Source organism: Anopheles stephensi, chromosome 2 (genome assembly GCF_013141755.1).
Source record: "Anopheles stephensi strain Indian chromosome 2, UCI_ANSTEP_V1.0, whole genome shotgun sequence".
NCBI classification, from domain to species: Eukaryota; Metazoa; Arthropoda; class Insecta; order Diptera; family Culicidae; genus Anopheles; species Anopheles stephensi.
Genome location: NC_050202.1, coordinates 89,675,440 through 89,696,305, shown reverse-complemented (window position 1 = coordinate 89,696,305; position 20,866 = coordinate 89,675,440). Strand labels below are relative to the sequence as shown.

The 20,866-nt window shown below is 43.7% G+C and overlaps 1 protein-coding gene across 6 annotated transcripts in view; it reads left to right on the top strand.

Annotated features, from left to right (window-relative positions):
* Window positions 1-20,866, top strand: part of LOC118505235 — a 184,599-nt gene that overhangs the window by 144,834 nt on the left and 18,899 nt on the right. For all 6 annotated transcript variants that reach the window (XM_036040773.1, XM_036040771.1, XM_036040770.1 and 3 more), the window contains one exon: window positions 9,446-9,510. In XM_036040773.1, coding sequence (XP_035896666.1) covers window positions 9,509-9,510 — 2 coding nt within the window. In that variant the 5' untranslated portion in view covers window positions 9,446-9,508. The remainder of the gene's footprint in view (window positions 1-9,445; window positions 9,511-20,866) is intronic.

Genomic DNA, 20,866 nt, shown 5'->3' with positions numbered 1-20,866 from the left:
TGCGCCGGAGACAATGGCCGGTCGGTAAACTATGCTGTGCGAAACACAGTTATTTGCAGCAGTGTCGATGCCAATCTGATGAAGCATTTGCGTTGCGTCTGGAACGATGGATGGAATTGGTTTTATGTTTCGTTTTGCTGTTTTGTTTTGCCACCTCCATTGTTGAGCTTGCCTTATTTCGTGTGGCCAGTGTGTAGCAGTGTTTGGTGCACTGCAAATATTCATCAGCCGTGTTGTATGCGTTTTGATGGAACGTGGCATCGTGGTTGGAGCTGTGACGGAGCAGGTGACGGACAGATCTGCGATCAGGTGCGTCAAAGTAAGAAGAAAGGAATGGAGCGAACGGTGGTGCTGCTGGCAGTGGGAAAGCAAATAGATGGTGTAGAATAAATCATAGACATGGATTTACATTCAAATAGACTGTTTGGAGCGTGAGGTGAAAAATCGAACACTAAAGAGAGAGAGAAAGAGCGAAAGAGAGTAGAAAAACAGGGCAATGAATAAAGTGATCCGTTGAATGGAACGAAGCCCATACGAAAAGAATATTTAATAAATAGTTTCAAATTCAATACATTCGCTCAATGGACGGTTGTTTGCTTTTGGTCCTGTTGTGCAAAAAAACTGAGCTAAACCATAATAAATTTGTTATTTTCATCGCGTTTTGTTGTACCCACAGCACCTGTAAATTGTTACTAAATTCATTTATCCTGGTGGGAAATATCCAGCCTTTGGATTTTTTATTCGTGTTGTAGGGAGAGAGAAATGCATTAGTATTTATTAAGTAAGTAAATATCAAATCAGAAAACATTTTTTAAAGAAATGTTTTCTAGTTGGGTTTTTCTATCTTTAATCGAGATAATGAGTAAGCTTTCTGTTTCTATATTGCCTACTTTAAGGGGTAGTGCACAAAGAAAGTAAAAATAGAAAATATTATCAGCTTAAAATAAAACCACAAGGCTATTTTAAACATATTCTCTGTCACTCTTTCTGAAAAATTTACTTCCAAAACCACTCCTAAGTTGATGAAAATGTGTCTCTAGGCGGTAAAAACGCGCGTCACGAGGAAGTACGACAACCGCTTGAGGAGTAAAAACAAATTACTCTAAAATCCCAAAAGGATTGTAAAATTTATTACCCATCTCTCAAGGTTCCAGCCACGACCTGCCTTTAGCAGCTGATGGAACCATCACAATCGCCACCATCATCATTCTCATCACTCTCATCACCATCATCATCATCCTGCTCATGCTCAGGGAAGGCCACAACCACCGCGAAATGGGATTCTTTTTACCTTTCTCTCTCTCTCTCTCCCTCTCTCTCTCTCTCTCACTCTCTCTTTCTCTTACGCACAAGGTTCTTCAAAAACAAACCAAAAAAGTGCCCCAAAAATCCTTAAAAAGAAAGTATGACTCCTTCGAGATCAACGGAACGCCTTTCCTTGGACGGAAAAGGCCTACTCAAGGCAAACTCCCATTCCCTTGTCTATTTTCCGGTGCACAGATAGCACGCGGACTGGTCGGTCTCACGTGTGATGGTGTGTAAATCTTGCCACGATTCCATCATCGTGCCCTTCAAATTGCCAAAAACCACCGTCAGCTTCCCTGGTGCCTGGGTACGAGCGGCTCTGAAGCGAGCCCAAGCTGTTTCCGGCTCTAGTGTTCCCTTGTGGCCGATTTGATTTTATTTTGTGGCTCTTTAAAAGCTTGTACCGTGGGTGTGTGTGTGTGTGTGTGTGTGTGTGTGTGGGTCTGTAGTTCCCTGTGGTAGTAACTCATGGTGAGATGGAGGCGTGATTTTAGCGTAAAACAATGAAGTTGAATGATTGGGTGTCTTGGGTCGGAGAAGTGAGAACAAACGTGGACTCACTGAAACACTCCGAAGTAGCAGCACCAGCACGGTAATCGCCCCGGAAGTGTAATAGAAAACCCATCAACTGACAGTGATTGGAACCGAGTGTGGGCCTTTCTAGGGTGGATTGGATTTAGTGCAAATGAAATGCATCGAAATATATGCTGATCAAGCTATGAAATAGGGTATACATCTCTATTACGGTTAGTTTTGAGACTATTGTGATGGTTTTAGACCAAATCTTGCGGCCTCTGCGGAAGCCAATGGTAAAATAGCTAGCCGAAAAATAATCAAATCACACATCTTTATGTACTTGGATTTGGTTTTTAATGCAAAGCTTAAGGAAAATTTCAAATATAAAATAATATTATCCGTCCCTTGAAAGTTTCAGAAAGAATAATGAAGTATTTTTGAAAGTTTTTATTATTCTTAAAATAAAATCAAAAAGCAAACTGCTGCTCTGTTTGTCGCAGTACATCCCAACGCACAGAAATGGATTGTTAGCCGTTTTACCAGTATATGCTCTTGACAGCCCAATCGGTGAATCGGTTCGGCGATGGGAAAAGATTTCAGATACGCAGACAATGTGTCTACACCCCAAAAACTGTAGTAATAACATTTCATCCGAACGTTGCTTACAACCCAGTACGCGGCACCGAGAGCGCCACTTGGCACGGATAGGCAATCGTAACGCGAAATGCTCCCAAAACTCTCGAAACGATGGCGTAAAGAGTGTGTGTGTATGTGTGAGTAAGTGTGCTACACATTTTGGCTGACATCACGATGACAATTCGGTCGGCAGGAAAAGCCAAGCACGTGGTAGACTGTTGTTGACTACGCACAAAACGCCATTGTTTGCTGATGGATGAACTTGTTGTTCATTGTCGATTGGTACACATGTTAGATCATTAGATATATGAGCCACACCACTGGGGCCTTTCGTGACCGGGGCAAGTGTGGATGGGTTTCCGGAAAGAAGGGGGTTCGTTGCGATGTGATTCGGGGCCTCTGATTTGATTACAATGTTGGTGATGTATGTGACAGTTTCGGGAGTAGCAGAAAATGGGAAAGGTTACGTTCTTTTGGGCTGGTTGCAATGTTGAACTGGTGAGCTAGTTAAATGTGATGAATGAAATAAGCTTTTTGTTTCTGAGTTTCAAAGAAATTTTCTATTAATAACTAAGAACTATTAAGAACTATTTCTTGCTTTAGTTTGTTATCTCTTCCTCGATGTTTAAACGTTGCAACTAAACAACTTCCAAAAACACTTTATGAACATGTTTTAAACAATTTCTCTAGAACCAGTTTGATGTTCTTCTGCCCCATATGCTTCATATTTATGCTGCTCGAAGAACATTAAGGATTCCTTTTCCAAACTTTCCAAGATTTCACCTCAAAATTGAATGATCTTTTCTCGGAACACAATTCAACCGTGCGTGCGTGTGTTTGTGTGTGCTTGTTTCGGTGTAAAAATTTCAACCAAAAGAAAACACCCTCTAGGTCAGTACGCTCGGTTACATACTATTGCTTTTCGTAGCTCAACAACAACCCCGACCGGTACTGTCTCGGTCGGGCTCTTCCACGGATCAATAGACCGACTGAAAAGCTCTTAAGTGCTTTCCCTTTTTAAGCTTCTTTCTTTTGAATGAAAAAGAGATAAATACAGCAGCATTTATTTTGAAGTCTCGCCTATCTAAGCTGAACTTACCGTTGGTGGTTCGCTGTAGTTAGAATTGATTGATCAACACATGGTAGGGTCGTGGTAACTCCTGTGAACGAAAAGGTCATTCCACTGCATCCTTTTCTATGATTGGAGTTTTTTGTTTGTTCCAAATTTCAAAGAATTTACTTTGCCTCCCTGAAAACAGATAAATTTTCCGCGGTAAAATGTTACCACTGGAGATGATCTATTTATATTCGTCAACTTTTATTTTTAACCACGTGATTTCGAAGTAAAACACCAGGCGTCTCCATTGCTCGGATCAATATTTTTCTTCCACCGCGACAAACCAACAAATTTTACTTCGAATCGACCGCGAAATCGTGGGCCCCCGAAACATATCAAACATTATAGCAGTAGTGTGACAAAAAGACAAAAAGAAAACACTGGGGAAAACCCGAGCAAAAACCATGCTCACTTATGAAAATATAACACATGATGCTCAATATTGTTGGTTCTTGTCCGATTTCTTGTACACTTTTGACGTGGGATCATAAAAAAAGATGTAGCGAGCGAGCGAAGTGGAAAGCTCAGGAGTTCTACACTCACTTATCTGCTTCCAGATTTGCCGCCCAGCCTCTTCGCTCCACTCCTTCCCCCAATACTCCGGGCTTTTCGTTCATCGGCGTACTGCTATATATATTTCATCACCACTTTATTTCTGGCGCCACCGAGGAGCCACGGCTCGAGAGCAATCGGATCCACTTTTTTGCGCCTTCTTCTCGGTTGACTTTCCCTTTTTCTTTCTGGTCGTGTGTTTTCCTCTCCTTCCCGCACGAATGTGCTTGTGGCGGTCCTTACTTCCTGGATATTGGTTTAGGGTAGGTGCCATTATGCGTGAACATAAAAATGATTTTAGACTCTGTTTATGGATCGGATGTTGGATGTTGCCGCCATGCTTGGGTGGGAAAGCGTACCGAAACAAAACAAAACTAAACAAACGGAAGCCAACGCAGGCCAGCGAGCAGAAAGATGACAGCAGCAATAACGTGTGTTTTTGGGGTGTGTATGTTTTTCTTTCGCCATGGTAACCGTCACCGCACGTCATTTGTGCGAGCCTGTGAGCGGTGGTAGGTTGATGGTGTTTTCTTGTGTTTGTGTTAACTTTGGTTTGTGGGATGAGTGACTGGGTGGTTGACAAATCCCTGGCGGCCATCGGCAAGAGATTCACCGCGCGCAAGAAAGCAATTTAGATTTATTTCTCAAACATACGCTTGCTATAATATTGGTGCATGCTATAATCGGGCTACATTTTGTTGGTTTGATCAAGCCCGCTGAAGCATGTGGTGTGAAGCAAATTAGCGTCGGCGTGAGCATTTACTTTTAATTACAAACCCGCAATCAAATGCTTTCCACATTAGTGATTGCGTTTAATGGAGTTTTATCGTGCTGTCATTCCTGTGGAAGACCCGAAAAAGCGTCGCATAGCATAAAAAAGAGCACAAAAAGGGCACACAGGAATGTTCGCTTAATGTTGTTAATATTTACGAACACGAATCCCCTCGCATGACTGTGTTGGGGGGTTGGCACAAAGATACGGCTGGGAAGAAAAAGACGGTAGCGGTAGCCTAATTTTATGGCACTTTTATGTGGCCCCATAAAGAGCGGTATGGACCAAGCCGAGGGATGTCGTACCGTGCCGGCAAGCTAACCACTACTATTAATAACACGAAAATTGTTTAATAACTTGTTTATTTGAGACCATCGTAAAACAGAGCCAGTGCGCTAGTTTTGGTCCAACGCTGTGCGACACCATCCCGGGGTTTATAGCATGCGTCCAGCCAGCCGGTGTCCCAAGCATCGAAGAAGAGCAGCGGTGGTCCGGGGTTTTCTGTTGGTGCAATAATTACTGTACGAATCTTCATCCGGTTTCTGTTGGTTGCATGGAAGAAACATGGAGGCTGTGTTTGTTTGTTTAAGGTCAGTCACATCGTTTCCCCGCACCGGCAGAACACACGCGATGGTGTCCGTAAATGTATCCAATCTTCTTCTCCGAAGTAACCCCCGCCATCGCTTCTAGACCACACAATTGCCCACACCCGCTTGTGGTTAGCCGCAGGAAAAGCCATTCTCCCAGGGCAATCGTAAGTCGTAACACAGCAGCAGGCCGAGCTGCTGACCAAGCCGAGCAACCGTAAATGTGCATATGCTGTGTCCGGTTTTAGTGCCCTGGCCCTGCCGTCTGGAGTGTGCTGTGTGCTACAACGAGTCCCGCAGGGATTGAGGGAAATGTGGCCGAAAGTACGCAGAAGCTGGACGAAGGGGTTTCTTCGAACGAATCTTTCTTTGATCAATTATGAGTGCAGGGACAGTTGAACATCCACTTAAGTGGCTGTTTTTCGAAGGTGTTGTCCTTGAGTGGGTTGTGTTTTTGTTGTTGTGGAAAATGGCACTCCAGCAAGATTTCGTGAAAGTTTAACGATGTCTCCGAGAAAACCCGCCAGTAGTTTGGAAGAGTAAGTTTGTTTGAGGGTAACGATACTTGGTTTGCAAAGGTTTGGAAGCGCTCTTGTGAGTGAGTCTATCGTTATAAGAAGTGACAGCAGCTTTCGATCGTTGCTAGTGGCGTTTAAGAATGTATCTTTTTATTTGTTGATAGTAACTTTAAATTGTGTATGAAGAGTACAAGAATTGCAACGGGTATTTTCATCTGCAATTGGAGTGTACAGTCTGAGGAGTTGGTATAGCTTGCCATTTCTGGCTTACTAGACTTGTTGATACAACACAGTTGAATAGTCCTCATTATAAGGGAACGGCCCAGATGTGACTTGAACCCCCGTCCTGGCGTGTGCGCCGCTGTCGCATCTACCGCCAGGCCTCCCAAAACGCACCAAATTCTGATATGAAGTTCGAATACCGTGAGTCGATATGAGGTTTTGCCTAGTCTAGCTTCTAGCGAATCGGCTTTTTAACTCAAGCCACTCTTAATTATGAATATGCTGTCAGTACTGTCAGTCTGTTTATCGTTTTCTATGAAGATGATCCTTAGCAACTCAACCGACAATAGTATTCAAGCTACTTCGTCCAAAAGCTCTTAGTTCTAGAAACAGTGTAACAATTTCGACAACTGAAATAGATTAACTTTATCGCTCCAGTGGGATTCACCTTCTCCAGTAATGCAACATTGATCAACATTTTTATGTCGTGCAGTGTTGTTGGTCGTCCCTCCCAGGTGCCCTTCAATCAGCAAATTTGTCAACGCATCCAATCCACTCGCTCCATCATATGCCAAACAATGTACGAACTCGGCTGCGATCGATCTACGCGCCATAAATCACCGATATATGTGTTATGTGGGGAGAATTGCCATTTTCCTAGCTTTTCCACCTTCACCAGCGTGTGTTTGTGTGAGTGTTTTGTGCAATTCTTTTAATCAACGACACAGGGCACCGACCAAACCAGACCGAGATGGAAAGTCATTTCATTACGTGAGCTTTTTTCCTCCCCGATCGAGCGATGTGCCCACAGGTTTCCGGTACGGTGCGTAAGTTTATTTGTGGCAAAAATGATGAATAAGCATTTCGTCTTTCAGCAGTACCCCCGCAGGACATGTACCGTCATCAACATCATCATCGCCGGCATGATCACCATCGTCGCCAGAGCAAGAGAGCGAGAGAGAAAGAGAAAAAACACACACACATAAAGTAGTAGGTTGTATGACTGCAAGCAAACACCCGAAAAAACGGAAGCTTCCACTACCAGCGGTAACTTTGGCTCGGCCTCCCAGTACAATGCTCCTCCCTTTAAGTGTCGAGCCGTTCCCGAGCTCACCAACCGGCCCCACGGGAGGGTGGAAAACATTTATCAATCTGTCGATAAGTTATAACTATTACGAAAACTGGCTTCTAGCAACCGATGTGGCCCACCACCACAACAAGCCTCCTGATGGGAGCCTTCGGTACGCCTGAAGCGAAAAATTGGTTCCACCGTATCGAACGCGAACCGTTTTGCGTATGTATCGTCAGTTTTGGGGTGATTTTTTATTCACTTTATCCATCCCATTTGGCCGACTCGGTCGAAGACTAATGTTTGAATGTTCGGTTTCGAAAAAAAAAACCCTGGAACGCCACGGTACACGCCGTGGCGGACTGGTCCATCAAATGAACCGAGCCCGGATTCGATTCGATCTGTCATCGAGCGCGAGTGTGGGCAGCCTCTGCAACGGACCACATTCGATTAATTTATTTCGCTTTTCCCTTTTTGCTCTATATTTCCACCAACGTTGTTTCCCACGGATGGTGGTTTTTCGATTAAAGCAGTACGCGAACAGATCTGCCAGCCCTTCGAGCCACTCGAGTGTGTGGTCTGTGACCTTAGTTTTCCGATCAGGTCTAGGCTTTCTGGTGCCTTTGGTCGGTCGGTCGGTTTCGCTGGTGAAGTTGATCGGTGGTAAAAAAAACAGACATCGCAGGTAGTTTTCCTTTTCCCGAGTTTCATTTTCATGTGGCCCACTCTTTCTTTCTGCCCGGTTTTGTGGAAGCAAATAAATATTTTTCAATTCACTAAACGAATGAACAAACGAACGCTACCGTGTCTGGAGGATGGTATGGGACGCTTTGGGGAGCGGCGTGATTCACGGTTATGCGTCGCTCGGAGATGGACACGTACCGAGTGCCGCGCTATCTAAAATCTGCCAACCGAAGCTCGTGTGCGTGTGTGTGTGTCCGCTTGTTTGCCATACATCCGATGGAGGCTGCCTGCAGACATGTGAGCTGTTGCCGTTTGTTGAAGCTGCTGCTGTTGCTGAAAGCTTCATTAGATACGGTTCGCTTGCTATCGATTGACAGTTGGCGGGAAACCGGGACCAAGGCACGACTGAAAGGGAAATGGAGATATTTAAGCGGACGTTTGGAAGGAATGGCCCCCTCTCAATATCGGGATCGATACGGGTCGGTCGACCGTGGCCCGCCCGTTCAAGTTTCGCGCGATAATCTGCTCTCAAATATCCCGCTCCTGGAATGGTCAAATGTACCAATTCCGCCGACACAATAGAGGTTTGGTGGGTTAGGATAAATAAAAATAATGATACTTGTACACACGGTGATGTGGGCGATTCGTTGGTCCAACCTTCGCCCTGCCGGGTGCACGAGCATGATCTGGGGTTGATTTTCAATCCGATAAGTACTCGGCTCGGCCCAGTTCGGCTCGGTAGTATGGGACGGTAAATGCGTCGAAAACCGGGGGCCACTTTTGCGGCTCGTAGTGATGGGCGAGCATTATGGGCAAGGCATGAATTAAATGCGGGAACTGGCCAGTTGGTTGGTTGGTGGTGTTTGCCTGCGGGATGGTTGCCGGGCGTGTGTCGTAAGCCTGTCATATTTCCTCATTAGCGAGATTAGATTTCACTCAACTCGATGGAAAATTGCCTGCATTTGTGCCAGCTTGCCGACCATATTGTGCGCCGGATGTAGGTTAAGTTTGATCAGGCAGGCACGGCGACGGTAAATTAACCTTGCGATTCCATTGAACTCGTGGGATGGAGAGGCTTTATGGGGGATGGATTGGAAGGAGTTTTAACCGAGGGAAGTAGTTGAAATTTCATACGAATAAATATGTCTTTGCTTTTTTAACTAAAGATTGAATAATTTTACATAACTTCTTCTATTTCAATTATTTCAAAGTATTTAGCATACACTTGCCCAAGTACGGCTTATCTAAATTTCGAATTCATCCCCATGTTTTTTCCACCATCTTCCATCGTATCGATCATCAAAGGTTAAGTGGAAAGTTTTCTTTTCTTTAAGATTCACAGTTTGCTCCTTATCCTTATCGGAAGGCCAATCGATCTAATCGTTTTGTAAACTTACTTCAGCCGAAGCAATGCTGAGATGTGAATACGTTTTCACAATTCTTTTCTTTTTTCCCATTTCTTTCCAGATAATGCTTTCCCATCCACAACTCGTCCGATAGAGCCGAAAGCCGAAGGAAATCGAAGCAAAAATGTAAGCTTTACCATTTTTTCCCGATGCAGACCATCCCGCATCCGTTGGGGGCTTATTAGAATTCATCCTCATTTTAATCTATCACATTTTATTCGTTTAAATCTGCATATTGAAGCAGTTCCATCGAAAGTAGCTGAGCAAGTGTGGCGTGGCAAGTGCATTTAGCAAACCGTGCGCCACTTCTTGCTTCGCTTTCCCAGTGTAGTACTTCAGGAAAAGTGTGTGTGGATACACGGAAAGCGTGAAACTTTGATTCGCTGGAAATTCGCGCGCGTATCGAAACCATTTCCAAATCGAACCTGGTAGGCACTCAGCAACCGGACTGGTAGAATCGAATCGGAGAAAATTTTTGGAGAACTTCATCCGGCGGGAAACGACGCATGAACGAAGTGAGTTGATTACTTTTTGAAAAACTTTGATTCGAAAGCGAACGATTGGAAAGTTTCGTTTGCACGAGAGATCGAACAAAAGAAAGTGAGGAAAAGGAAAGAAGAACGCGCGGGAAAATAAAACAAGTTCGCTAGCACCGTTGAACAGGAGTGTGCCCGATTCCCGCACATTACTTCCGATGCTGTTTACGTGCCCGAAATGAGCTTCCGGTATCGTGGCGAGTGTAAATGAATCGCCGGCTCGTCTCACACTTGAAGCTAAACCGTGGCCCTGGAAAGTAGCCGGCTGTTCAGCTATCGGAATCCGTTTGCCAGATGTCTTTTTCATTTCTGCTTCTTGCCGAGTTGTTTTTTTGCTTCTTCCCGCTGGCTACCCGGGTTTGAGTAGCTGAAACGATTCAAGGTGCATTATATGCAAAACTGGCTCGGTACTTTGAAGTTTCCCTCGGTCGGATTTTCGGTTTTTTTTTGTGTTTGCTGTTGTTTGCTCCACTTGTTTGTTGCTTCTATGCAGAACCGATAGTGATTGTGTAATGGGAGTTTGGTGCGGATTTCGATCAAGACAAAAGGGGTTTTGTAATGAAAGATTTTTTTTTACTCTCCCTCGTGAAATTGTCGGCAACCGGGAAGCCGTTGTTTGTGTTTTCTTTGATGAAAGGATGAAACTCATTGGAGCGGATTGTGAAAAAAAGGGATAGCGCGAAAAAACGAGATGAAAATACTGTATTGTTCTTGTTGATTGGTCTATCGACTACCGAGGATTGATATAAAATGTTGGAAAATTGTTTGCAGTTCTTTGGGAACGTTGAATTTACCCTGAATACATTAGAAAATTAACCTTTATCGATTTAAAAAAATAAATTTGCTTCCTTAAGCTGTTGCTTTATTTGAGACTAAAGATAGTCATAGCCTTTAATAATTGTTGCGTCAGCGAGATATGTTTGCGTCTCCATCGGGTCGGTAAACATAAAAAGAAGAGCTCAAGGAAATTGATAATTGAGAATAGGCTGTTCATTGTCTTTGCTGAATTTAGGACGATAATCTATTGTCGTTCAAATCTATGGTAGAAGCTATGGCAGAAGAACTAATACAGTCAGTTCTACTTAACTCATCAAACTTGACATTCCTCTTCTTAACGATACTCCAAGTATATGGCACCATTTCTGGCTTTCTAGACTTATTGATACCACGTAGTTAGATGGACAATCCTCACTACCGAGCGTCGGTCCGAAAAGGATTTGAGGGTCCTTGCCAGTCAGTTGCTGATATCAATTTCTGAGTTGCTGATGAAGTACAAGAGAGCTAATCAGCTACTCTGCATACGGGGAAGTGTTCTGGATGGGAATTAAACTAAAAGAAGAAAAAATTAAAGAATCCTTACTCAGTATAAATCAATGCAAGTACAATCAACAGTAATGACTGTCGTTAAGAAGCGGCTATAATTAATAATTCAAAGAGCGGATGACCTTATCCACTTAAAAAGGCAAATACTAAATCCACTCTTCCAATAATGCTGGAGATACATCACAGCAGCAAAAAACCCTGATCCTGAACCCCTTAAATCCCACCTTCATGAATATGCTCGCCTCAGTCCAATGAACAACCCAATTTTACAGTCATGGACAAGAATAAAGTGAGTGTCAGCAAAGTCACAACAGCTGATGGATGGGCTGTGCGTTCGTGGCAGAATGGAGGGAGCCGTTGCCATTCTACCTAAAACAGGCCATATTGTCAGGCCAGGCCTCCACCTTCGCACCCTTTTGCAGGGGTGACAGCAACGGATAGACACCATGGGGACGAAAAGCGACGAGGATGACTCTTGAATATTAAGTAATCATTTATTTATATACACTTCGACCACGGGGGCCCGCGCGCGTAACAAGCGTTATCTCATTTTGAAAGATTGCAAATTTATTCAGCCATGGGTGATAGCGCACACACGCACCCATAGCCACCAGAAGCAACAACAAAAAAAAAGCCCGGTAGATCAGGGAAGAAGAGAAAAAAGAGGGTCACACACACACACACACAAGGAAGCTGTAAAATTGCTAGCTCAGATTTTTTGTCTGTTCGGGACGGCACTTGGCAGTGTGAAACCAGCTATCATTCGCTCTGATTTCGATGCGATGGCAGCTTCTTCGGGCTGTGGCGTTAGGCCGTGATTGAAGGTGAGCCTCAAACTGCCTGGTGAGCATCAGAAAGGGTCGGGTAGCCACCGGGTGAAGACATGAAAAATGCCCACATTGTCATTTCCCTCGACGCTTCGGCATGCAACTCGTTGCGCCATTCGTTTTGCCACGCGTCGGCCCAAGTGTCTGCGCTCGCCGATGGGCCAGATATTTATTTTGTCGTACAGCTCATCCTAATTTATGGTGAAATTTTATTTGTCCCACTGCTGAATGGGCGGCTTTTCTACTTTATTTTTTGCGGGCTGCTGGGTCCGCACTCACTCGCACGCCCCCCTTCTCCTTGTTGAAGGTAGCTGGGCCTGAAAATGGAGCAAATTGTATGGAAAATCAGACGGATTTGTTTGCTGAAGAATATGCTCGTTGGAGCAGGGCGAGCCGAACCGAAAGGAGCGACTGGAGAGGCAAATGTGAGGAGTTTTGCAGTCGGGGTAATTTAAATCTATTCGAAAGATCGTAATAATGCTTACGGGAGCATATTTCAGCTAGGGAAATAGGGAAAATGGTGGGACGTTTGGTAAGAAATAAATTTTCAATAGTTTGCAAAATGAATTCCTTTCAGGCATGATGCCAATTTGTCGCCCATTTTACAACGGCACGGTTAAATTTGGAGTTTTTTTATAAGGAAAAAAAATCTTGTTTTGAAGCGCTGATATAAATTACTTTCTGTCATTTAAATAGCTAAAGTCAAGCAAGGCTCAGAAGCTACAGTTGGGTTCAAAGCAATAGCAGCAATTCATGCAACGGAGTGTTTTGTGTTGAGGCTCGATCCATCGAAGCCTCGATCTGAGTTTTCAGCTTTCGCTTGCTGTACTGAACCTTGAGCTTATGACGCAAGCTTAACAGTTAGTTGCTCTAAGTAATTGAACATCTTCAACTAAAATGAAGTTGTTTGTACAACTCCAACCACCATAATTTTCGCAAACTCCCATGAATGCCGTGTATTGTATGATGAGTTCTCGTTCGCCGATATCCATCACCGCTCGTGTACTCATTTCATTTGTTGATTCTTCCCACCTGTAACAGCCGGAAGTGTGCTGTTGCGATTTAAAGAAGGCAAAAAGAACCCGGACCCCAAAAACGGAACAAAGCTCCAACAATTGTGCTGGGCAAAGTGCTTTCGTCCTGTTTCCTGTTGCTATTAAATCACGTCGAGGCGGTCGACGATAAATCGTGTACTCGATTGTGGTCTTGTGGGCTAGGCGACGGCCGTCGAAAGTTTCACTTCCGTTTCTGTTCCGGCTGAGCGCACCAAAGCCAAAATGGTGGTGGTGGTGGTGGTCGGTGCGTTCTGGAACGGCCAGCAAATGATGCCGCCCTGCCTGCCCTGGTTTTGGGCAGCGAAATCCTAATCCATGGTCCTTTTGTGTGAGCTGTTGGTGCATGTGTGAAATGTTTTCTCGCTATTCGAAATGGTATTGTTTGGCGTTTGAATCGTTTGCCTAAACGGGGTGACGCTTTTTGGGTGGGGACGCAAAGTTGGGTTGAAGGTGGTGTAATTTAACGAGAATTAGACGGCATCCGGTACGCTATTTTCTTTTGGTTTTTAAGAAAGGTCATAAGATTGATTTAAAGTAGTGAATTGAATTTTAAAAATGTAAAACCTTTGGAAGAGTGGATCAATTAAAATTTATTTGAAACTTAAAGATAATTTCTTCAAAATATGTAACAAAACAATAAAATAAATGACAACTCCTTCATCTTCTAGCTCAATTTTTTCAAGCAGACAACATTTAATAGTTGGCCATTCAGCTGCAGAACGTGTTGTTGGACTGTCACGACTGGCATCACCATCACGACCGACCCATTTTCCGATCGGAAACATTGTGCGAAGCCGGCTGTGCGATGGACTGTGCAAAATGTCCATCCCCTAAGTTCATCGCGTTCGTTTCGTGTTGCTAGCTTTATGGCTACGAACCGCTTCAGTCAATGGCGAAAAGCATGCGACCGACCGAGTGCAGCCGACTGCTCGTATTGGATCAGGAATGATAATAAATCGCCCGTTTGAAAATAAAATAAAGCCACGGAGGCAGAAAAATACCGCAATCATCCGTCGTTCGTGATCGGTCATGGCTGGCCGGCCGGGACGGAGCAACACTGGGAAGCTAATTATGGCGTTATTAGGAGCTTACGGAGGCGAACCTTTGGCCGGGGTTGTGAGCGCACATCCGGTAGGCACGTTCCGTCCGTTTGGCTGTATTTGTGTGAGAGTGTGTGTGTGACGGTTGGAAAATCAAACAACGCTCAAATGTGGCGAGAGTGAATGGAAGCGTATTTTGCCAGCCGGAAGTGCAGTTCTAAGTTCGAATATCCGCCTCTTTGAAACTTTGATAATTGAGTTTGAGAGCATAGAAATAACCATAAAATTGAGTTTAAAACCTGTTCTCTTAATTCAAAATTCTGAGATTTGATTTTTTACGCCAAAATTTAGGCAATACGGATAGCATAATAATAAAAAAACTGAATATTTTGCCTTTTTTCCCTTAAAAACGGCCTAGCCGTATTGCTTTAGTATTCCATTTATATTATTTAAAAATACCCCACATAAAAACTTCGACCTTAAAATAATAGCTTTTGCTCGTTGCTTTTTTGGTCTCACGCGTCTCAAGAGAAGCGTGGAATTGATTTTTAATAATCCCACCAGATTACCGTAATCCCAAATGACATCTCATCATTAGCCCGGGCAGGCTTTCGTGCCCGAAATCAATCAGGAAAACGGCTGACACTGACATGGCCAACCACATAAACTCCGAGCACATGCGAGCATCCGCATTGCACTCGGCTCGCGGTAAATGCGAACACTCATATTTTCATACGAAAAGACAAAAGCCGGCACAGTGCACGCTGTGTGTGAGTGTGGGTGTATGTGTGTGGTAAAACGAGGAAATAAATGAAAAGCTTCACCCGGTCCCAATCGCTTCAGATGAAGATGGGTTGATGGGGATAAGCCTGTGGCCACCAGCGCGTATCCCACATTCGATTCGAGCTGAAGGGTTTTGATGGAAATTTTTTAATTAATTTATGTGAGTATTCACTTCGACTGAGTAGAAATGTTTTTTGAAAAAGCGAAAAGCTTTTTTAGGTTTTAATGGATTTATTTGTTGTCTGCTTTTAAAGGCTTTTCAAAGAAAATCATACGTGTAAGCCTAAATGTATGCAATATGTGATGCACTGCTGGAAGTAACGAAAAGACTCGAAGTAGTTTCTTGCTTTAAGCGTAACGAAGATTATTCTTTAAAAGGGAAGCATGAAACATCTGAAAACGATATCTTGACCGTAATTCATTCGAAGCGCATAAAATCAACAATACGTATTAACAGAACCCTTTTAGAGCGTTGCTTACCCTATTCAAACAGCGTGATTGACAGATTTGTTACCACACAGCTTCATGCTTGCGGTGGAAAACAAAGCACTCGAAACATACATAAACAAGTCCACATGTGCAAGTCCACCCCGGGTTAACATCTCATCATTCACCCAACATGCGCCACGGTACGGTCGCGAAGATCACAGCACAAAAGGGAGAGTTTTTTCCTTCGTTCGGCCAATGAAGGACGATTGCACACTTACACTTCTACCACACACAAACACACACGCGCGCGGGAGAAGCCAATGAACCAGTACCGATTTGGGTGGGTTATTGCCATTCTTTTTTGTTTGAAAATATATATATCTCCTGATTGCCTGCCGGTGCTGATGCAATGGACTTTCAGCAGCCACCCCCAGCGCCAAACCTCCGAGACCATCGAGGATGGATAAAAATATGGCGTAAAATAAATAAAAACATAAATAATAGCGCTGCTTTGGTAACAATCGACTCGAAACCGTTTTCGCCACCAGACAAAAGCGCTGGTCCGGCGAAACAAGCGTGCTGGATTGTGCTGATGCAAAATGAAGTACAACACACACAAAAAAAAAACTACATCGTCCACCGTCGTTGCCCTTACTTGGGTGCGGGAAATATTACACATACACACAAACAGTGTACGGTGTTTTTTTGGAGAAGTTTGCGAGGGGAAAGAGAGGAGTTGCTGCCTCAACGATACGCCGGCTCCAGGAAAAGTGAAGAAAAATGTGTTGTGCACCACAAACAACTCTCGCGCCCTACACAAACATTTTCCCGCGCCATGGTGGAGGAAGATGAAAAGTGCAATAATCGCTTGTTGGGATGTAAAGAAAAAGGAACCCGAAGGAAAAAACATAACAATTGCATTAAGGAAGAGCTGTTGCGAGCGTGGTCACAAAACAAATCCACCATGGCATGATTCGTCCAAATAGATTGTTTTAAGATCAATCGGTAATGCATTTTTTTTTTCGGTCCGGTTTTTTTCATCTCACGCTTAAGATAACAAAACTATTTGAATTATGAAAAAAAAAACATACACATTTATAAAGAGATTTGTTTTAACTCAAACTCCATTTTTAACCACCACGAGCATCTGTTTCGTCCACTGTTCGTTGGCCGATGGGGAACGTTTCGATACGCCGAAAACAATTTTTCACTGTCGAAAGGGACATGATCAGTACGTGGTACCGAAACTTACAGAATAAAATAAAAACAAAACACACCACACCACACACAGGGTGCGCCGGGGAAAGGATAACAATAAATGAATGGGGTCCTTCCTTGTGGAAGCTTTCCGTAAGTGGCCACACCACGAGGGAAGCATGAATAAATGGAATATTTGCTCTGTCCAACCAGCCCAGCGATAGGACAGCTAGTGCGAGAGACCTAGTGAGTGAGGAGAAGCAGATGAAAAATAGGACAACAGCACGGAAAAGCAAAACAAAAAAATCCTCGTAAAAACAGAGTAAATCGCTCTATGAAAGGATCAACTCTTTTCATCCTTCGTTCCACGTGGACACCGGCCCGGCGGCCGACCCGCGAACCTAGGAGGAAGTGGCACCAAACGTAGTTAATCCTATCGAAACATTAAATCTTCCTTTTCTTGTACCGATTGCATTTATGCTTTGGTGGTGCCGAAAAATGTGGAGTTCCGCACAACAATACAGCACAGCACACGGTGCTTCCGGCTCGCAGGTTCTCGTTGCAGTTTTTCGCCAGATACCGCCTCTCTTAGCCCGGCGCGACAAGCGGGTCCTTTGTTTTCTCGCTGGCAATTAAGTGGGCTGGACAGGTTTTGCACCACTGGAGTGCTTTCAACCGTGCCAAGTAGTGGCACTCAACGTGTCTATTTAGCTTAGGCGCTAGCTTTCGGTGCCACGTGCAGTGCCCGGGTTTTACTGTACGCTTCGGCTGGTGAAGTTGTTTCACCCGGGCTCGGGTGATGGTGCAGTGTTGCCAAATCTGTCAACTAGCCGGCAGGTTTGACTGACTACAAAGTGAAGATGGTTCTATTTTTGTTGTGAAGCGAACGATGGTTTAGCCGGGCCAGGCTAGAGTGTCTCAGTGACGGATTAGAACAGATTGCCGAGTCCTTGGAAGGAAATCATCCTTGTAAACGGGGTGCGTTTATCTAAATTAAGCGATCGAAATAGATTGAAGAATGTTTCGTATAGCAGATGGGGCAGGTACAAAGCTGCTTTGGCTTTGATGGTGTTGCCGGCTCTTTAATTCAGACTTAAAACGCAGTCATTGCATAGTTTTAGGCGTATTCAAACCGAGCATCAAGCTCTCTAGCTTTACAGCAGACAGTAGTGTAATCCAGAGTGTAATCCTTTTTTCGCTCCTTATTGTTTAAGTCAACAGCTGAATAAATATAAAAATATCGTGGAAAAGTAGAGAAAAACTTTAATTTATTTTTAAAATATATGTTTGATGCATCGTTCGACATAACTTAAACTCTTCATAACAAATTAAGAAAAAATATGTTTGCAATTTACTTATAACACGATAGAAGTTGTAAATATAGCTCAAAATTTACAAAAAGAATTTCCTCATTTTTTCTCAGATTGTCAATTTTGAGAGGACATGTTTCACGTTTTCTTGACGTTTTCATGTATGGCGAATTGCATATTCTAAAGGCTGATAATTTCATTTCGAGTTTAACGGAACTTCTTTTTGATGATTTCACTGGCTTGTAGAAAGCTTTACGCCCTTTATCCAATAATATATGTAAACATTGGACAACACATGCACTTTTACACCGCACTCTACACAGACCGATGCACACTACAGTGACCCTAGCTGCATCCTGCAAATTCTGTAAAAAGGCCACTATTAGTATTGGATATTGAAACTGTAACAACCGATGCTCAGCGTTACCCATAGTGGCATTTCAATTTCCTTTCAGACGATCACCTGGCGTATGTAAATTTTGACAGTCGCATTAAATCATTCTCCGTTTTGCTTTCGTCGCCATGACTGTCGTTAGTCGTCGCTCGATCCACTCCTAAAGCAGATTCGTTGAGGTTGGACAGTTTAATACAAAAACCCCCGTACTCTGCCCATCGCTCGAACAGCAGCAGCAGCCAACCGACCCCAGGTACGGCGCTTTCGATGGTCGCAGCTATCAGGCGGAACACTTGAAAACAATAAATTGTACATAATTTAGATTTAATGGTAATGTAAACAATTTAAAATGCTCTTCTTCACGTCCACCACCGCTGGTAGGAAGCAGAGAAGCCGAGCGTCCACCACCGCTGGTAGGAAGGGAAATGGAATGGAATTTCAGCATAGTAAGATCTGTGTTGGATGTTTTGCCATTCACACCGCCAGTGTTGTGGTGCCGTGGGGCTGTTATTGTGCGTTGTTGGACAGCTTAGAGTTTGCTTCCGAGTTTTTGTTGTTGTTGTTGCTGTTGTGTGCTCCAGCTATCAACGTTTTCGATTAAATGGTGCACATTGTTGGAGAGGATGGTCCAGCAAGTGGCACTCTGGGCCATTAATGTTAATGGAAATGTAGCTTCAAAGCGTTGAGTTTGAGACTTTCACTGGGTGTGTGAGACAGCCAGCGTTGTGGCTGTTTAAATTGAGCTTATTCAATTTTTAACAGATTTTCCCAGAGTTTGAAAAGCGAAGTTAAATTTAATTTTAACCGTAGTCTTATAAAGTGTTTAAAACTTTATCTATTTTATAGCAATTGGACAGTGAGCTAGAAGATTGTTGATTTATTCTCACCCAGTCTTACTAAATCGAACAGGGACAGTAAGGTGAACATGTTTCACATGCCAAGTCAGCCGAGAGATTTGTCTTGAGTACTTGCCATGGTAAGTTAACCCGTTTGAATTGTACCGGGTAAACTGGCTGTCTAGAGAGCACCTCCATCATTTTTGATAGGCTGTGATGTTGGAGGTGCTGCAGTTTGCTATAAAAGACAGAGAAGAGGAAAAAACACGGAAACAAGGCAGAGAACACGTTGGGAAAGTTGAACCGAAAACAAACATCAATCATTTCCAGCTTTTTGAGAATCTCATTTACACAACTTTTGTGCTTAAAACGATGATTAAACAGCTTTGCCAGCAGTGACGATGACTCGTCTCGGTGTTGACGTTCTTTCAACAATATCGCCGTCCCGGTTTGACGTCCCACCGCACCAGCTACCCTGTGCTGGGTAGTTAGCAATGGAAGACGAATGAGATGTACTCACCATCGAGTGCGCCCCATCCAGCGCGGGTCCATGGGAAAGCGTAGTCAGCAAAACCCGGTTGCGGATGGTGGAGGTGGGAAAATCATGACTGTTGTACAAAGAGAAAAACTTCATCTCACTACGCCTCACTAAAAATCCTTTGCCCAACGCCAAATGAAGGAAGCAACTCCCTCCCCTGTCGGCGTCCCCGGGGTGTCCGGAGCTGGGTGATGATGCTCTGACGTTGGTGCTCACCGGGAGGAAAAAAAAACTCCTGAAAACAAACGGATGGATGTTACTCCTCCTCGGTGTTTCTGTACTGGCCACTCGAACCAGATATCCCACCCAGCGTTACCAATCCGGGATAAAAACTCTTGCTCTGCCGAAGTTTGAGGACCTCAGGAGGCAAGGAAGTCGGGTGCCCTGGTAGTAGTAGTAGTGATGGCAGTAGCAGCTACTACCGCAGTTGTACTGGAATAAATTTGCATAATTTCACCTTTTTTTTTGCCTCCCATCTCAACCGGAAGGTTATCATCAAATTATTCCGTTCGAAACTTTTCACCTTCCTTTGTTACGGTTGGTTTCCACTCCGGTGCTCCGGTTTTTTTTGCTCTCCCTGTGGAGAAAAATCATGGGTGGGTGTGTAGACCGGCTATGTCTGTTTTTTGCTGTTGTTGCACACAATTTATCCTCCTGTTTAAGGCGAACGAGTGAAGGAACAAAAGGCTGGGACGATTTGTTGGGGAAACTATAGTTTTTACTCGATGCGAACAACAACAACAAGTTTGTCCAGTTGTCGTACGGAAGGGTTTTTTTTTTCGTAGTTAGACGGAATGCTTTTTACCCCGTTTGTTATGGTTTTCGGTGTGTGGTTTCGTTTGTGCGAAGAGTGTTTTATGCGTTCATAAAATTAGCACCGATCGATGATGTTACAGAGCTGGAAGGAAAAAAGCGGTCCAGGAAACATCGTCAAGATTGATGGTTGCGTGTGTGAGGGATGTAACTAAACTTGAAGGAATGTCTATGAATATTATTTCACATGTCTTTTTTCTAGTTTCAAGCTTATAAACCATAAAAATTAATCATTAGCACGGTTATAACTCCCCACAATTCAAACTAAAATACTTCCATTGCGTTACGCCTAAAAGTATGCTATTAAAGTCTCTGACAATTTCCCAATTAAATCAATTTCAAGATTAGTATTCATTGCATACTTTTAGGAGTGCGCGCGTTTTAGCAGAAAGATGTTCAAT